Source organism: Zootoca vivipara, chromosome 7 (genome assembly GCF_965207765.1).
Source record: "Zootoca vivipara chromosome 7, rZooViv2.hap1.1, whole genome shotgun sequence".
NCBI lineage: Eukaryota > Metazoa > Chordata > Lepidosauria > Squamata > Lacertidae > Zootoca > Zootoca vivipara.
In genome coordinates, this window is record NC_142590.1 from 26,345,815 (window position 1) to 26,362,832 (window position 17,018).

Sequence of the window (17,018 nt, forward strand, 5' to 3'; positions counted from 1 at the left end):
TCATTTGATTGTGATGTATTACATTTATTAGTCTAACGCACGCTAGCAATTTGGTGGTCCATTCTTCCCTTAGACCTTTGCAGAAAATGCATGCATGCATGCATGGTGCCGGAAACCATAGCTGATGTCTCCAGGACTATTGCGAAACTGTAGCAACACAGCTCCCCCATGTGCATATGATGACAGATGTGAAGCTGTGAGGAATGCTAGATTTGAAAGGGAATCCTGGGTTCAAATATCCGCTGAGCTTTTTTAACCAGCTCTCTGCCTCTGCCCAAACTTCCTCACTGGACTGTTCTTTTAAAAGAACAACAACTCCACATTGCCCAGGGATCAAATTCTTCTTCTTCTTCTTCTTCTTCTTCTTCTTCTTCTTCTTCTTCTTCTTCTTCTTCTTCTTCTTCTTCTTCTTCTTCTTCTTCTTCTTCTTCTGCGATCACTCGTAGCGGAGTAAGATTAAGATTGTCTTCCATAAACACTTTTAACATTGGGTCCGTAAGTGACTGTGGAAGCCAATTCTGGATCCACACGTCCTTCCACAGTGGGGACATTGGTTTCCAGGCAGGAGTTGATCACGGTGTGGATTTGCCAAGCGTGCCTTCCTCTTAGCACGTTTCTCCCTTGTGTCCTGAGATCGAGTTTCTTCAAAGCCCACGACACCTTTGGTAAAGGCTGTTCTCCAACTGGAACGCTCGCAGGCCAGTGTTTCCCAGTTGTCAGTGTTTATACTACATTTAAAGATTTGCCTTGAGACAGTCTTTAAACCTCTTTTGTTGACCACCAGCATTACACTTTCCATTTTTGAGTTCGGAATAGAGTAGTTGCTTTGGAAGATGATCATCAGGCATCTGCACAACATGACCAGTCCAACGAAGTTGATGTTGACTAATCATTGCTTCAACACTGGTGATCTTTGCTTCTTCCAGTACACTGATATTAGTTCACCTGTCTTCCCAAGTGATGTGTAAATTTTTTCGGAGATACCGTTGATGGAATCTTTTGAGGAGTTGGAGATGGCATTTATAAGTGGTCCATGTTTCAGAAGCATATAGTAAGGTTGGTAGTACAATAGCTTTGTAAACAAACATTTTGGTTTCCCTGCGAATGTCCCGGTCCTCAAACACTCTGCACTTCAATTAGACCTACTTGATCAACCTGCAGTGTTCAGCTGATGGCTTATTCATATAAGAAGTGCTTGCATGACCCACACCGCTTTTATTTTGGGGGCGCCTTAGGGAAAGATGCTCTCAGTGGACTTTCTCCCCTGACGTTCCCACCTGTTCCTTGTCACTACGGCCCATTTGCTACATCTCCCTCTGGCCCCAGCCTGCCCCACCTTCCAGAGAAAAGAGGACAAGGCAAGCAAATGTTTATTTTCCTTCTCATCATTCCTCTCTTTGATTCTTTACTTAGAAAGTGCAGGTGAACAGTCAGTTAGGAGGAAGAGGAGCAGCAAGAGCAGGAGACTCCAGGAGTTGGCAGTGGGCCTTCCCACTTCGCCATGGGCCTTGGCAGACGCCCAGCCGTGCCAAACTCTTGACACCAGCCTTGTGTTTAACAATTGCTCCACCTAAAGAGCCTCTTGTACATATAGACTCACAAGACCTGTCTTGGCAAATCAGGCCAGCTCATTTCAAAAAGAGAACAGTTAAATGCATCTGGAAGCTTTTAAGGAAGATTGTGTACATCACCCAGAGAGCCCTGGCTCCAGGGAGACTCAGAAATGCAGCAAACAAACAAAAGTCTTTCCTTCCCGTGCTTCCTGAATGCCTGGTGCTCACAGGTATGCTACCTTCGTACGGGAAGGTTTCATTTAGCTGCCGTGGCTAATAATAACAATTGGTAGCTCTGTCGTCCATGAATTTGTCTCATCTACCCCCCCCCACACTCTTTAAAGCCATATATGAGCTAACCAACCAGTCAGGAACTCAAACCCTCAAGGCATTACCATAGACCAGGCATCCCCAAACTGCAGCCCTCCAGATGTTTTGGCCTACAAATCCCATGATCCTTAGCTAACAGGACCAGTGGTCAGGGAAGATGGGAATTGTAGTCCAAAACATCTGGAGGTCCGAAGTTTGGGGATGCCTGCCGTAGACCCACAAAATGGATGATTAGCAATGGGTGTGTTGAGGCTGCACATAGTGCTCTTGTAATCCCGTGGGAAAGTGTCTCCACCTGGCTGGATCTAAAAGCAGCCATTGAATCCCTTTTAGCAGAGTTTTCTATAACGTAGGTGCGAAGAGAAGTATGAACAAGTGGGCCCTTCAGGAAAGTGTTACAGTGTGGAATGCATTCCAGTTCAGCATTCCAGCCAGCCAGCCATGCCATTCTTCAGAATGTTCTCTTCTATTTTCCTTCCTAATGGACATTTTTAAACAACCCTGCCCCCAACAGCTGTTTTGGGGTTTTTCCCCAAACTTCTAGTTTAAAAATAAAATAAAATACCTGGTTCTCTTTCTCTCCCTCCCTCCCTCTGTGTGTATGTGTGATTTCTGTAAACTTCAAGGTTCACCCAAGCCTGCTACTCTACTTCCCACTTGTATGTGGGTGGTACCATTTGACTACATAGATGCATCCGCACTCGTAGCTGAACATCAGAAACCGAAAGGATGACACAGCTTGAGCCAAAGGGTTTCCAGAGAATTGCAGAGTCAGAAGGGGCATCTGGTCCAACCCCGTGCAATGCAGGAATCTTTCACCCGGCGTGGGGCTTGAACCCACGATCCTGAGATTAAGAGCCTAATGCTCTTAATGCCAGTTTGGTCCAATTCAAGACTAGGTATATAGCATTTGTGCAAGCTCCGCTCGCCGAATGGTCTTGCACGAGTCCCAGTCCATCAGCTCTAAGCCCCCCTAACTATGAATGGAAATATAAATTAGCTTTGTTGCTGGATTGTTGAGGATTGATAAATTATGGAGTGTGAAGCACTCTGAACACCAGAAAATAGGGTTGAAATTGTTTAGACTTTGGCTACACTCCTAGACCAACTTCCTTGGGAGAAAGCCTCATTGAACTCAGTTGAAACTTACCAGTAAATGTAATTTTGCCCTTTCTGTTCCTTTTGAATAGTTCTGTTTCCTTTACTCTCTCTTCGATGTTATATTTTACAGGGGTGGGGGTGGGGTGGGAAGCGGAGGCAAAAGGAGAGGCTAGCTCTTGGCCTTCTGGGAAAATACTATGAATTCCTAGCATTCTTTTCCTTTTAAACAACATGTTTACTTTTAATCACCATGTTATTTAGGATTAACACAAGTAATTGCTTCAAGCTCATTTAAGTTTGAATTTAGTGAAAGCAAACTACCTCCTGCAGACTGAAGGAAACCTTTCCCCCACAAACAAAGAAATGTATTCATCTGCAAGAAGCAGCAGCTGTAGAAATCCTTAAAAGCACTAGCAACAACCTATTTAGCTGCAGAGTTGAGTACGTTGCATTTTAGAGAAATGCCATCAATAATTTAAAAATACTTTGGCTTCACGGTGTACTTAACAATCAGTATATGATCTGATTTAGAATCCTTAAGAACTGACCTGGAACAAGCACAATTGCTGTGTTTAAAGATTACAAGTACAAAGATATGTATAATTTAAAAGAGCAAGAGTTACTAACTTTTCTTTGGTAAAATGCTGGCAGAACTAAAGTAAGTCTAACAATGCAGTGCTATACATGTCTATTTATAAACCACACTGAGTTCAATGGAACTTACCCCCAGGTAAGTGTGTATAAGGCTGCAGCCTCAAAAGCCAATGCTGAACATGTTTACTTGAAAGCAAGCCCTCTGAACATGTTTACTTGAAAGCAAGCCTTTAGTGAGACTTACTTTTCTTAGAAATTGCTTCCTATAGCCATCTAAAATTCCATAGCATCTCCTGCTTCCCTAAATCAACACACCATATTAAAAATGAAATTAGGTAAATATTTCTTTATTAAATGATTAATTTCATAAATAAATTCTCTTAATTCATTGAATATAAAATTAAAACATTTACAACTTATTCCAGTATTAGGGATTTTCCCCCCTCCAAAAAACAAAAAAAGCTACATTTTGATAAATAAAATATTCAGCTTTAAAAAGAACTGGTTTCTGTTTGTGGGTATGAAATATATAGCTGGTGCCTATAGCTGCCATAGGCGAGGACTCCAAAAGTGCCCACCTTGGGAAGGAATGTAACCTCGAACAAGAGTTTGGAACAACAACTAAAGCATGGTATTATGTGGAACAGTAAGAAACTGAAGGTTTTCATAACCGGAACAGACGGACAAAGTATAAACAGATCAGTTACAAACAGAAATCAGTCATCATGAAAGTGCTCCAAAATGAAGCAATAAGGTTGCTCCAGTACTATGAAGCTTTAAGTATGCTCAAACTGTTGCATTAATATCCAGTTGCACAGTGCATTTTTGTGTGTCTCAGTGTTGCCCTCCAATGGACAAACGCACCACTTCCGTAAGAGTTCATTTCTCCACTGTTACTTCAAAAAGTAAAAAAAAAAAAAATGGAGCGAGCCTTCCGCTCAAGCCTGCACAAATCACAACCTAGTCCCTAAATTTGTGGATGTCATTGAATAGCCGGTAATTAGGATAGGCCTCGTTTGCATGGGGGCAGTTGTAGTTGCATCTGCAAGACTGGATCATCATGACGTTCTTAGTGAAGGTCTCTCCATCGTCACAGCGGAAACGGATCTTGACAGTCCTGGTCTGCTGAGGCGTGCAGCATCTGCTGTCCACACATGAGCCGCAGTACTTGGGCCGGTACTTCTTCACGCTGGAGCAACCTGCGTAAGTGAACTTGACTGGCGCTTGGGATTTCTTGGTCTTTGTGCATTTCTTCCCCTTCTGGAAGGAAGAGATCAACAGCGTAAGTTAGGTTGCAATTCCAGCCAAAAGGTGCCCTCCACCCAAAACAACCTGGGAATTGTTGTGGGACGGTAATGGGGGCTGTGGTAATGGGGGCTGTGTTGTTTTTACCTTTAAGGAGTCATAGCTCGGTTGGCCGCAGGGTCTCACTTCACATATCCTGGTCTCTTTGACTAGTCTGCAGTTGTGATTATCGTTGGTGACTCGGGTGGAGACGCCCGTCCCACAGGTCTTTGAGCACTGGGACCACGAGGTTGTCTGCACAATGCACTTCGGGTTCTCAAAGAAGTGAGTGCGTGGCTCAGATTCAAAGACTAAAAAAAAGGAGGGGGGAGAAAAGAACAGTATAAATTTCTCATTCTTACGAGCTCTTTGTTTCCCTTCTCATCAACATGCATAGCAAAACACTGTAGACAGATAATCCCCCACACTAAAGAATTTCCAGTGGTAATCCCCCCTCCCCCCTCACTGGCAAAAGAATAACATGACCCTGGTCATCTTAAAACTCACCGGGTAACATTTTCAGCCCTCCTTTCACGATGGCTATGAGCTCATTGTTCCTGGTTAGCTCTCCTTCGGAAGCAAACTCTTTGTCCATGAAACCTTGCAAGTCATCCAGGTTATCTTTGGAGTCATCACAGACCCATTCCTCACAGCACTGGCCAGGGACTTTCACTAGCCTTGGGTTAGGGCAGCCCAAGTTAGGAAGGGAGAGTTCTTGGGGGCACAGCGGGATACAGCCAACCGCTCCATCGATGCATGTGCACTGGTGCTTGCAGTTGGGCTGGAAACTTTCTCCGTTCTGGTAGATTTTGGAGTTGTACTCACAGGGTCTCCCTTCTGATTGTGCTGCAAAGATTAGGAAAGAGGAGAGAGTTGTAAATGGGGGCTCAGTCTGCTGAAGCAGGGTGGGTGTCCCCCCCTTTTCTTTCTGCTCTGCTAAATTCGATTTATGGTAAAGTTCCCTGCAATCCCCAAGAGCTCTAGGCTAGAACAATAAGTTAGTCAGGAATCACTTTTCCTTATGCGCTGTTAGTGCAGCCCAGACATAGTGAATTGCATTCCAGACTGTTGAAGTCATATGCCCTTTTGCCAATCTACCAACAACAAAGCATAACCATACATGGACTGAAAATTACTAAACTTCATCTCTACAAGGACTGGTTGGAAATATATATGCACACACACACTCTCTTCAAAGGGAGCCAAAGGCACAAGCTTTTTACCTCTGCAGATCCCCTTCGGAGCTGTGGAGCTGGCGCCGAAATTGCATTCCAGTCCCTTGGTGTGATCGCAAGGCTGCGTCCTGCTGCAGTCCTCGTTGAGCTGTTTAGCACAGACTTTACAACATCCACAGCCGTCCAGGACCAGACCAACTCCCGGGGCACATCTGGGGACCTCCAGGGGGCATTGGCAAGCAGCTGGGCAAGAAGAAGAAAGCACCTGGGGAGGAGAAGCAGATTAAAAGTTTGGTGAGACACAAACAGGTACAACTAAGCGAAGCAGGAAACAGTCAGCCTTCCTGCCATAAATGCGGACCAAAAACACAGGCACGTCACCTTTGATCATTGCCACTTCAGAGCTCAAGTTCCTTATATTTCTATGAACTGGCAAGAATACATTCTCCTCACTTCCCTCACAACAGGCGTGCCGGCTGCCTCTGCCTTCTCCCAACTTAAGTATATGCCTCCCCAAAGCCACACTATATCTTTATTTTATTTTTTTAAAAAAACCTTTCTGCCCACAGCAGACCAGAGAAGGCAAGAATCCACAGCAAATTAGAAAGAAAAGTCCACACCTACCCTGTTTACTAACTGAAGGAGTGCAAAAGCCAGGAAGAAACAGCTGGTTCTCTGAGAGTTCATCTTCGGTTCCCTTTTTTAAGACGAAGGATTTCTGGTCTCTTTTCTCTCTTCTTCAGCCAGAAGCAAACTTGAACAGAGAGAGAGAGAGAGTAGGACCTAAACAATTTCTCGGTGTTGTCTGAGCGAAGTGGCGGTGACTTTTCGTTTGTTTTAAAGAGAGAGTCGCGAGTCCTGGAGAAGGGGCTTCGAAAGCCTCGGGGGCTCGCCTTGCTTCTCTTGCGGGGAAGGCGGAGAGGAGGACCCGGCTGCTTTCTCTTGGCTCCCGCTGCTCGTGGCGCCGCGCACTTTCCCGGGGATCCCTTTGCCGTCTGAGGAGGCTCTGAGAGGGAGCAGCCTTATATAGTGTGGAGGCGCCGCGTGCTGCAGCTGCACTGACGTTGAGCGTTCCAGAATTCTAAAGCACCAGGAATTGTAAAGCATCTCAGGAATGTTTCTTTGGCGCGGTTTGCATCCAAGCTCCGCCCTGTCTAAGCTGCACTTTTTCCCCCTTCTCCGTCTCACAGCAAGAAAACAGGTTCTCCCTCCCCTTCCCTTTCCAACGCTTTTAAACAATCGCGGAGTTGTAGACTGTAATATCACAAAACGCACGCCGCTCTTTTTTTGGGTGGGTGGTAGAAAATATTATGCTTGGCTATAAGTATTTCTCCTCTTTGCCCCCCCCCCCGAAACTTTCCCCATTCGCAGCCTAGGAAACAAGTGCGTTAGACATATTGTCGGTGTGTTTGCTAAATAGTTTATATGCTATTGAAGATTAAAGGGGAGGGGGAAGAGGCATGCAAATTTCTTAAGACATTCGGATTTGATCCAATAGTGGAATGAAAAGGTGTATCCCGTAACTAAGACCCAGATGGCGTCGTTTATTTTATTTTTTTAATGGGGCATGGGCAAAAGAAATTACTCCCCGTTGTTTGTACCGGTTCCAGAGGGGTCCTCTTGTGGCCTTTATGGGTTGTTGTTTTTTTACCTTCGGTTACCTTGATCTCGGAAGCTCAGTTTCCGCTATTTGAGGTCGTATCAAGCAGAACGTCTCCAGCAGCTCCCTCGCCTTGCAGCTATTAATTAACTTCTCTGGGTTTAATTGGCACATTTCGATGGCTCGAAAAGCAGCTATACAGACCTCCACGCTGCAGATGTTTCCAGCTTTTCAGGGAAAAGATTCGGCTTTTCTTATCTCTCTATCTTTTAAGCCAATAATCTTTAAACTTTGGATGTTGCTGCAAGAATTTCGAGACACTGAGAGTAACACACACACACACACACACACACACACACACACACACACACACACACACACACACACACACCTTTTTAAAGGTCCCTTTTATTATTCTTGATTCTTGGTCTGCCTTGAAGGGGGCTGTGACCGTGTGTGTGTGTGTGTGTGCGTGTGAAATCTGCTTCAATAAAAGCAAAATTGAAAGTGGTTCCTATGAAACAATGAACTCTCCGTGACCTTCCACTCTAGCGTGGAATGATAAGCAATTAGAATAAGCAGCGCCTACCCTGCGTGTCCCGCTTAGCGGTATTCAAATAATGTTTTTTGTGGTTTTTTTTTACTATAACGTGGAGAGTGTTTTGAAAGCTATGCAGATGATAAGCCATATATTGCAATACTTTTACCTACGTACGTTTTGTTCAAAGTACGTAACCCCCCCCCCCCAAAAAAACCCGAATGTTCCTTATTGGCGCTTCAATTATTACGCGGAAGGCAAACACTTTGGTGAACGTGGGCTCCCATAATAAGTCATTTAAAAGCGACGGCGGGCCTTCAGAACACGCCTTCCTTTGCAAGCCTGTTGTTTAGGGGTTTTAGGGGTTTGTTTGTTTTTAGTATTTTCCTCTTCAGTTAAGTTTCTTTCCTAATCCATCTTCTCTGGTTTTAGGATTTGGGGTTTTTTTTTTTAATCGTGGAGGGCACGACGACGACGACACAGAGGTGTTCCTAGCTTCTGTTGTGGCGTCTTTCAACCCTCCTTCATCGCCGTAAGTATTTCCAGATGGCGATTCAGACACCAGACGTAACAATATTTCCATATTTGGTCGAGCAGTAGTCCGCATTTTCCACATTTTTCTGCACTGTTACCCAACCACAAAGCATTCTTGACAGCTTCAGATGTTGTTAAATATAGACTTCACTTTTGTTCCCAGGGCAGGAAATTCTTCGGAATTCTTGATGGGGTGTTTTTCTCCTCCTCTCTACAACCCCTCCTCTCCCACCCCCCCACCCCCACCCCGTCCTTCACGCAATCTGCCTATTATGGTTTAGGAGGAATTGCATTGTGGCTTTTTGCTGGCCTGTTAGTGACAAATACATAACTTAGAAGAAATATCCTTTGCTGGGTATTTTATTCCCCTGGGGGAGGGGGGTGTTGTTGCTGCGCTTAACTTTTAATAAAGCAACTACCGATTCCGTCCGCGCCGTCTGATTTCCAACCACAGAAACGTGCTGCTCCCAAGCAGAGAGACCATATAGCAGTGGGGGGAGGAGAGGGGGGGAGAGAGAGAGGTTGTTGGAGGCGATGCGAAGGGGGGGAAAGCAATGTGATCGACCTGGCCGCCTCCCATGGCCTATACGGGTTGTGTCTTATATGCGCTATTCGACGCACAGAGGGTGGCCCGTGGAGGGGAGGGGAGCGGACCCCTCGCCAGCCCCGCTGCTTCTGCTTTGGAGCAGGGCAAACCCAGACGGCTCGTCGCCGGGTCCGCACACAGGGAGGCGTTTCAGAGGGGCTGGGAGCGTGTTTCCAGGGTAAGTTGCTGCTACTCCTGGGTCCTAATTGGAGGTGGTTGGGGGGGGGGTGCGAGTGTGAGTCTAAGTGAGAAGTTGGGGGCAATGTTCGAGGAATAATAAGCAGCTTTGTTAAATCCTGCAGGGAACTTCAGAAATGACAGGGTGGCTGTTGTTGTTGGGTGTTTTTTTTCCAGGGGAAAAGGGGTTGGGTGTCTCTGCAGCCAGGGAGGTAGAACCAATATAATGGAGCCCTGTGTCCTTTGAGGGGGGGGGGTTGCAGAAGCAGTTTCCACGCACATATACGGTTTCTCTCTCGCCCCCCCCCCCCCACCTTCGACTAAGGGACTACTCATGTAGCTCAGTTGGTACAGCATGAGGCTCTTAATCTCAGGGCCGTGGGTTCGAGCCCCACATTGGGCGAAAGGTTTCCTGCATTGCAGGAGGGCTGGACTCTCGGTGCTCCTCGTGGTCTCTTCCGGCTCTGTCAAATATGGGAGTATTTTCTGACTAGCTCCAGACACCTCCACCCCCCAAAAACAAAGAAGAAGGAGTAAACACGGGGTTGGGGTAGCATAAAAGACACGTCTTTTTGTGAGTGCTGTGCTTCAGGAGGGAATTCTCCATCCCTCTATCCCCACCCCATCAGAAGACAACATCTGTTCAAAAAGGAATTGAGTTCAGGGTTACGACGGCTGCGTTCTCCACAAATCTTCCCCAAATCTTCACCAGAAAGGGAGAAAACTTCAGTAGCTCGTGGCTCCCCCCACTCCTAAAAAAAAACAAAAACCCACGCCTGTCATAACCGATGGGGGGGGTGCGTTGGGGCCGGAGAGGAGCCGAGGTGTGTTGTGGCGCTCCCATGAGGCACCTCCTCCCATTTGCTCCTCGGATCTCAGACAGAAAGTGCTGAGTGGGGCAGCTTCCCTGCGAAGCTGCCTCGTCACTGTTAGGGAGAGTGGGGTTTCCCCACCCCCACCCCCTCTCTCTTGGCCCTCTGCAGCCGGGGTAGTGGGATCGGATCCCTTCCCTTGCTGCCTGGCCTTTGCTTTGGGAAACCAACGAAGCAGAAGTGGGGGCTTGGGGTGGATGGAGAGGGAAAGAGAGAAAGGGCCGGGCGGTGGGGAGAGATAGTTGCCAAAGTGATTTCCGGCTCGAGCTAAACAAACTCCCGAGGTTTCCAGCCCCGATCCATATTTGGTGAAAGTCTTGAGGAGCGTCGTCATCCGCTAGCCACCCCCCACCCCGCAGGAGGAGGACGATGATGTAGTCGAAAGGGTAGGCGTAAGGCGCGTCCGGCTCTCCTTTTAGCAAGGCGAGCTCATTTGGGGTCGTTGACCCTGCAGCGTTCCAGAGATCCGGATCACTCGGGAATCTCTGGGCACGTGTCTCGAGCCTTTCATAGAGAGGGGTTTTTCCTCCCTCCCGCGCCGTCGAATATCCTCTCCGCGCGCAGCTCTGCGTGTGCTCTGCCTCGCGTGCTACTAAGCCAGCTGCAAACCCGGTTAAGGACTTGGTATCTCGGGGCCCTTCCTGCAGGGGACATAGGAACCAACTCCTAGACGCCGAGGTCCTTTTGCCTCACCCACTCCCCAATAAAATATTCGAGGGGTGGGACAAAGTTAATAGTGTGCCACCTCATGTGATCAATTAATGTGGAGGAGGGATTATGTGAGCCCCCCCCCCGAATATTTTATTCAAGTTGGCATCCCTGGTAGGGGGGCTTGGGAGAGAGGGAGAGATGAGCCATGCAGGTGTCTTCCGCTGGATTTGGCAGTCCTTACTGGGCAGAGGTGGGTGACTAGTCTAGGAGTGTGGTGGTTTAACTTCCTTTCTTTCTAAGGTTAAGTTAAAAGGCACAGATTCTAAAGTTGCCAGACCGGCTTCACATGCGACCAAGAGGAAGCACATGGGAGCATCACTCTACATAGGGTCACTGGGCAAGCGGTGGCCAACCTGAGAGGTGCATCTGAGGAAGCCTTGCAATATTATGGAGGGTGCCAAGGCCTGATTCTCGGGCCGTACACAGCAGCAGAGAATCCGAGAGTAGGCCCCAGTATTTTCTCTGTGGTGCTTTGGTGCACCTCTCTTAGATCATTTGATTGCCAGCACAATCTGTTTGTTGGCTGTGTTCAAGCCATAGAGCAGCACCCAAGCCTTTTATTGAAGTCTGGCCTGAGACTTACCTGCACATCCTATTCCTTTGCTTAAGAACTGGAAAGCTGCGTGCCCAGAAGCTGGTCCTACGTGCACATGGGTCCTTTTGCCCACATCTGCTAGCCTGGCGCTCCACCCTCAAGGTTTTCTTTGGATGCCCTTTTGCCACGTCTAAACCATCCATTTCCCCCGTAGTTTCCTGGGAACTGTGGGTTGTTGTGGGTGCTTGGAGTTGTAACACTGTTAATTCGTTTAATATCGTCTCCTGTGAGCATCTGTTGCAAGACTGTGTCGAGCTCACTATAACTGCAGAAATGACTTCATGGTGCCTTGGTAGGCATAGACCAGGCATCCCCAAACTTCGGCCCTCCAGATGTTTTGGACTACAATTCCCATCTTCCCTGACCACTGGTCCTGCTAGCTAGGGATCATGGGAGTTGTAGGCCAAAACATCTGGAGGGCCGCAGTTTGGGGATGCCTGGCACAGCCTCTAGTGCTGTGAAAATGTCCCTAGGTCCTGATTGGCTACAGGAAATACAGGCCTTTTTTGTAATAAAAGATGGTATCTGGCTTTGGTTTGATCGCCCCAGTTGCAAAACCCACATGTGCCTGGATACAGCTTGTTGGTTCAGTAGTGTCTGAGACTCTTAATGATTAGTTAGTATTAGGGTGGGAGCAATCTAGTTCTGCTATTTTCTATTCTGTATCTGACTTCCCAAAATTATCTCTACACTGTTGGCCTTTTCTCAATTGCCCTTTCTTGGTCCTGGGTTTATAATCTCCTTAGTGAAGTATTGCATTTTCGCTGCTGTGGCTTCTTGGAGTAAACTTGGCTCTGAATCTGGATGCTTGGCTCCATGTGACTGGATAAAGTGTTTGGGCTTGAGTCTCAAAAGACAATGAATGGGACTGTTTGACTCCTGTTTTTGTGAATCCCAAGGATGTCAAGATAACAGCCTGAGTTTCCCCTGGCTCAGCTTGCAGAGCTACAGGTTTGATGGCCATATTACCTGGCAGAGTTGGTTTTCACCCTAGTCAATGATCATTCAAGCATCCCTTACACCTGGCATAGGCAAACTCAGCCCTCCAGATGTTTTGGCCTACAACTCCCACCATCCCTAGCTAACAGGACCAGTGGCCAGGTATGATGGGAGTTGTAGTCCCAAAACATCTGGAGGGCCGAGTTTGCCTATGCCTGCCTTACACCAAAGGAACTCCTGGAAACTTCAGGTCTAAGGACACCTTCCAGGAGAATCCTTTACATGGCAGCAGGACGGGATGAGAACGAAAGGAAAAACGAGATAAAACTGATAAAGCTCACCTTACCCAAACTATTCCTGCATATTTTCTTCCCCTCATAATTTCTTTCCCTCTCTATTTCTTGGTTTCCCCCTCTGGCTCTATCCCAGTAAATGTGATATCAAACCCACACACTTCACAAGATCCCATTGGGAGCCTTGAAAGCAGGGGCAAATCCATGCCATTTTACAGTCTTGAGCTGAATTTTAAGGAGTTGAATCCCGCAGCTATGTGAATGACTTTTGAATTCAGATTTCTCTTTTTTTTAAAATACATTTTATTCCAATTTTCCAAATTTAACAAATTAACAAAACCAATCTTTTATACAAAATCTTATATTCACATCTTTTACCTTGCTCCGCCGAGCTATGACTTCCCCCCCTCCCTTCATGCGGGTTTCTTGTTAATTCCCTTTTTTGCAGTTCCTTTTTTAACATATTGGTCAATTCGTAAGGTTTATTTTAATCCTGCGAGAGTTTTTAATGATCTACAGTTTTTCTCCATATAGTCCACATATTTACTCCAGTCCTTTTGAAACCTTGTCTCCCCCTGGTCACAAATCTTGCATGTCAATCTAGCAAGTTCAGCATAGTCCATCATTTTTATCTGCCACTCCACAATTGTAGGTAATTCCTGTAATTTCCATTTTTGGGCTGAATTCAGATTTCTCAGATTCTTTCCTGTTGCAATCTTTTCCGTAGTCTGTACCTTAGAGAATGAATCTGCTTCTCTCTAGACACCCATTAGAATAGCATATATATATATATATATATATATATATATATATATATATATAATCTGATTGCCGTTATGTAGTTAAGGGAGTTATTACCCTGTTTGTCCCACAGAGGGAAAGAGTGTAAAAGAAGATTGGAATGATTCTATTTGCTTCTAAATGAAAGTTGTACGATTACTCCCAGAGAGGAGACAATGTTGAACACAATCAATTGCATTCTGTTTTGATCTGAACATTTCTGCCCAAGGAAAAGCCTTGCATTCATGTATTGTAAGCATATGCCAGGGCTTCTATAGCAGCGGTTCTTGGGGTGATTTAGCTGCAACTACAGGTGCTGCCACAGGCCATGCATGGTGAATTCAGTACCAGCCCCTACAATATTATCCTTGGTCAATGGAGCAAATACTGCTCCGTTGAATTGTGTAGAGGAGAGGGGCAGGATCTGCAATTGCAGAAACCAATCAGTTGGAGGGGATGGTTTTTCTTCTCTTCCACATCCCAGGCCTTGTTATCCTGAGGCAGTGGGTGATCTCCATCAGCGTTTCTTCTGCCTCAATCCTTCTCCCATCTATTCCTACACTTATCTCCCATGAGCCCAGTCACTACCTGTCTCTTTGCTTCTTCTCATCCATCCCAGGGCTAACCTATGGCCCTCCAGATCCTGCTAGACCAGAGTTTGCCAAACTTGGGCCTCCAGCTGTTTTTGTACTACAACTCCCATCATCCCTAGCTAGCAGGACCAGTGGTAATGGGTGATGGCAATTGTAATCCCAAAACAGTTGGAGACCCAAGTTTGGGAAACCCTGTGCTAGACTCCAGCCCCCATCAGCCCCAGTCAGCATTACCAATGATGGGAGTTGCAATCTACTACCATTTTTCAGGTCCACAGATTAACTGTCTACTCTCCTTGGGAACAGACTTTGAATAGATTTCAGAAGTTCAACACAGAACATATTTGCTCCTATAGCATGAAGGTGACTTTGCCCCTTCACACACACCCCTCTTCCCCAAATAATAATTCACAATTCTCGTCATGGAAGGAAAGCCTAAAGTTTGGCTTGCTAGCACCAGTTGCATGCCAGGTTTATGATGCTTTGGCTGGAGGTGGAAACCAGAATTCCAGCCGGTCTTCTTGGTCAGCCAGGGCTCATGAGGCAGTGTTGTGTGCTGTGGGTTTCTGCCATGCTGCACCGACTTCCTGGAGTAGCTTGCAAAGACATGACAACATCAGCAGCAGAAGCTGACTACAGACCACATCATAAACACAGCATTATGGCACGTGGACTTCAGAAACTTTCAGATAAAGTTGTCCCTTCCTTGACATGCCAGGAGTTGAAGCTTGAACTGCTAGTACAGGCTACGATGGGAGAGAGCAGAACTCAACCCTATTGTGCCCTACTGGGTCGTCTCAGTTTCCTGTGTTCATTTAAGGACAGTAACTCAACCAAGGAGCATCTATTGGGGCCAAGGTTTCATTCTGCATGAATGTCCTGAAAATATATATTAAGAATGGAGATGGATGGCAGATATGTCCAAAGGCTGGTGTCTCAATGTTCTCTTAGGAAAGCTCTTGCTCAATGGAAACACCTTTTGTGGTGTTCTTAGCATTTCCAGATTCGAGTTTCTCCTTCCTATGTCTTTCATTCTTCTCCTTTTCTCCACTTTTGGTTTCTTCCCTCAGCTCTACACTTTTCTGCATTTAATGTTTGCGCTTACCTTCGAATGGGCCTCTCCTGCTGCCTTTGCCAGACCACTGGTTCCTGCAGCCCTAAATCATCCCTTCAGTAGTAAATGTCTTGGTTCCGTGACTCACAAGGGAGGTGAAAAGTTGGGGAGGGGGCCAGCTAAACATGGAAATGCACAGAGAAGGCAGCGGAACCAAAGTATGACCTCAGTGTTTAATGTTCAAGTGGTTTCAGGTTTTTGCTTCCTTGGTTTGCATGAAGTTAACGCAGTATTCTTCAGGAACAAATAGACAAGTCTACATTCCTTGTGCAACAACTGTATAAACAAGGCCCGCTAAGAGCAGGTTCTGGGTGCTTTTTCAGTCCTTGGGAATAAGGATTTTCTTTCATTCCTGTGCCTCTACTTTCTTCTGCCATATCTTTGCAGATCTCATGGTTCATCTTACCTACAGAGCCTTCTGGAACTTCCTGTCTCATTGGCTTATTTTTCTTCAGGGAAGAGAGTGGGGTGGAAATCTAACAGTTACCCTGGCGTTATTCAGAATTGCGTGTTCAGGACTGAAAGTGGATGTTAAAAAAATGTTTCGTTTCAAATAGAGGAGGTGCAGGGGCTTGAGCAGAACTCGACGCTATGTTGCTGACCTAGAAGAAGCCCCATCCCCTAATATGGTTGTGGTTACTTACCGGGTAGTGGTAAGGAAAAGGTCCTTGGTACACGCTCAACAATACTCTTTATTGTAACCAGTGCGGGTGGTGCTTGCATTTCAAACCACTTCAGAATCTAAGCCAAGCCCTAATCAGCCCTGAACCATATATTGGATGTGAAGAAAATATGTACTAAATCGTGCAACTTTTCCCCAATAACATGGAATCCAAATAAAAATAAATGCAGATTTCTAAGAGCCAAAACAGACAAAACATTTCCATGTGGTGGTGAAAACATTTATATGTGGCAGTGAAAAAACCCCCATGAAATCTTTATGCTGTTTTTCACCTGAACAGGAGAAGGCTATTGTGACTGACCTGTGAACTTCTAATAACCCGTAAAATGACCGGACAACGAGGGACATTGGAGGGACAATTGCAAGCTAAACAAGAAGGTGAGACTACTCAGCTTTTTGAAAGGTTATTGACTTCCTTAGCACAAGTTTTGGCATGGGAATTTCTGTCTGATGTGTGTTTCTGTGTTCTGAAACTCTTCTGAAATCAGATAGAAGGAGCATAGCTGGGCTATGATGATGAGATCACTGAGCAATTACATTTGATATGAGCTTTTTTTTGCTGCATAGCTTGGCAATCTTAATTGAAACACCTACCCTGTTCTTATACACATTTACTCATTAATTAAAGTAGCATTCTGTTCCTAGCTGCTACTAAGAATATACACACCAAGTTTCAACTTTCTTGAGTGCCTAGAAGAGTCTTAGCTATTTGGGGGGGGGACATTTTTATCCCTCATTTCCAGGAAGACCCTTGCAGTTGTCTCCCTTTTGGATTTTTTGAGTAATCTGCATGTTTTGGGCAACCTGAGTGCCAAATATTCAGCTTCTTTGTTGTCAAGAAGTACCTTAACCATTTGGGGTGAACTTGTGGGGAATGGTGTTTTTAGCTTTGGATTACATATGTGCCAAGCTTCAGAGCTCTAGGTCCTTGGGAACTTTTCTAACAATTTGGATATCCCCATCAGTT

The 17,018-nt window shown here is 45.9% G+C and overlaps 2 protein-coding genes across 4 annotated transcripts in view; one reads left to right on the forward strand and one right to left on the reverse strand.

Annotated features, from left to right (window-relative positions):
• Nucleotides 1-3,909: 3,909 nt before the first annotated feature.
• On the reverse strand, nucleotides 3,910-7,019 carry CCN1 (cellular communication network factor 1). Its single transcript, XM_035123273.3, has 5 exons — nucleotides 6,662-7,019; nucleotides 6,086-6,302; nucleotides 5,370-5,708; nucleotides 4,971-5,173; nucleotides 3,910-4,838 (listed from the first exon to the last, which is right to left on the reverse strand). The coding sequence occupies exons 1-5, from the start codon at nucleotides 6,722-6,724 to the stop codon at nucleotides 4,539-4,541; spliced, it is 1,122 nt and encodes a 373-aa protein (XP_034979164.1). The 5' UTR covers nucleotides 6,725-7,019; the 3' UTR covers nucleotides 3,910-4,538.
• A 2,120-nt stretch (nucleotides 7,020-9,139) lies between these two features.
• Nucleotides 9,140-17,018, forward strand: part of DDAH1 (dimethylarginine dimethylaminohydrolase 1) — a 108,407-nt gene continuing 100,528 nt past the window's right edge. The window contains exons 1-2 of one of the 3 annotated variants that reach the window (XM_088673876.1): nucleotides 9,140-9,473; nucleotides 16,332-16,429. The gene's annotated coding sequence lies outside the window, so the exon portion shown is untranslated. Of the gene's footprint in view, nucleotides 9,474-16,331; nucleotides 16,430-17,018 lie in introns of those variants that run through there. The other 2 variants (XM_088673877.1, XM_088673878.1) reach the window with 2 other exon arrangements.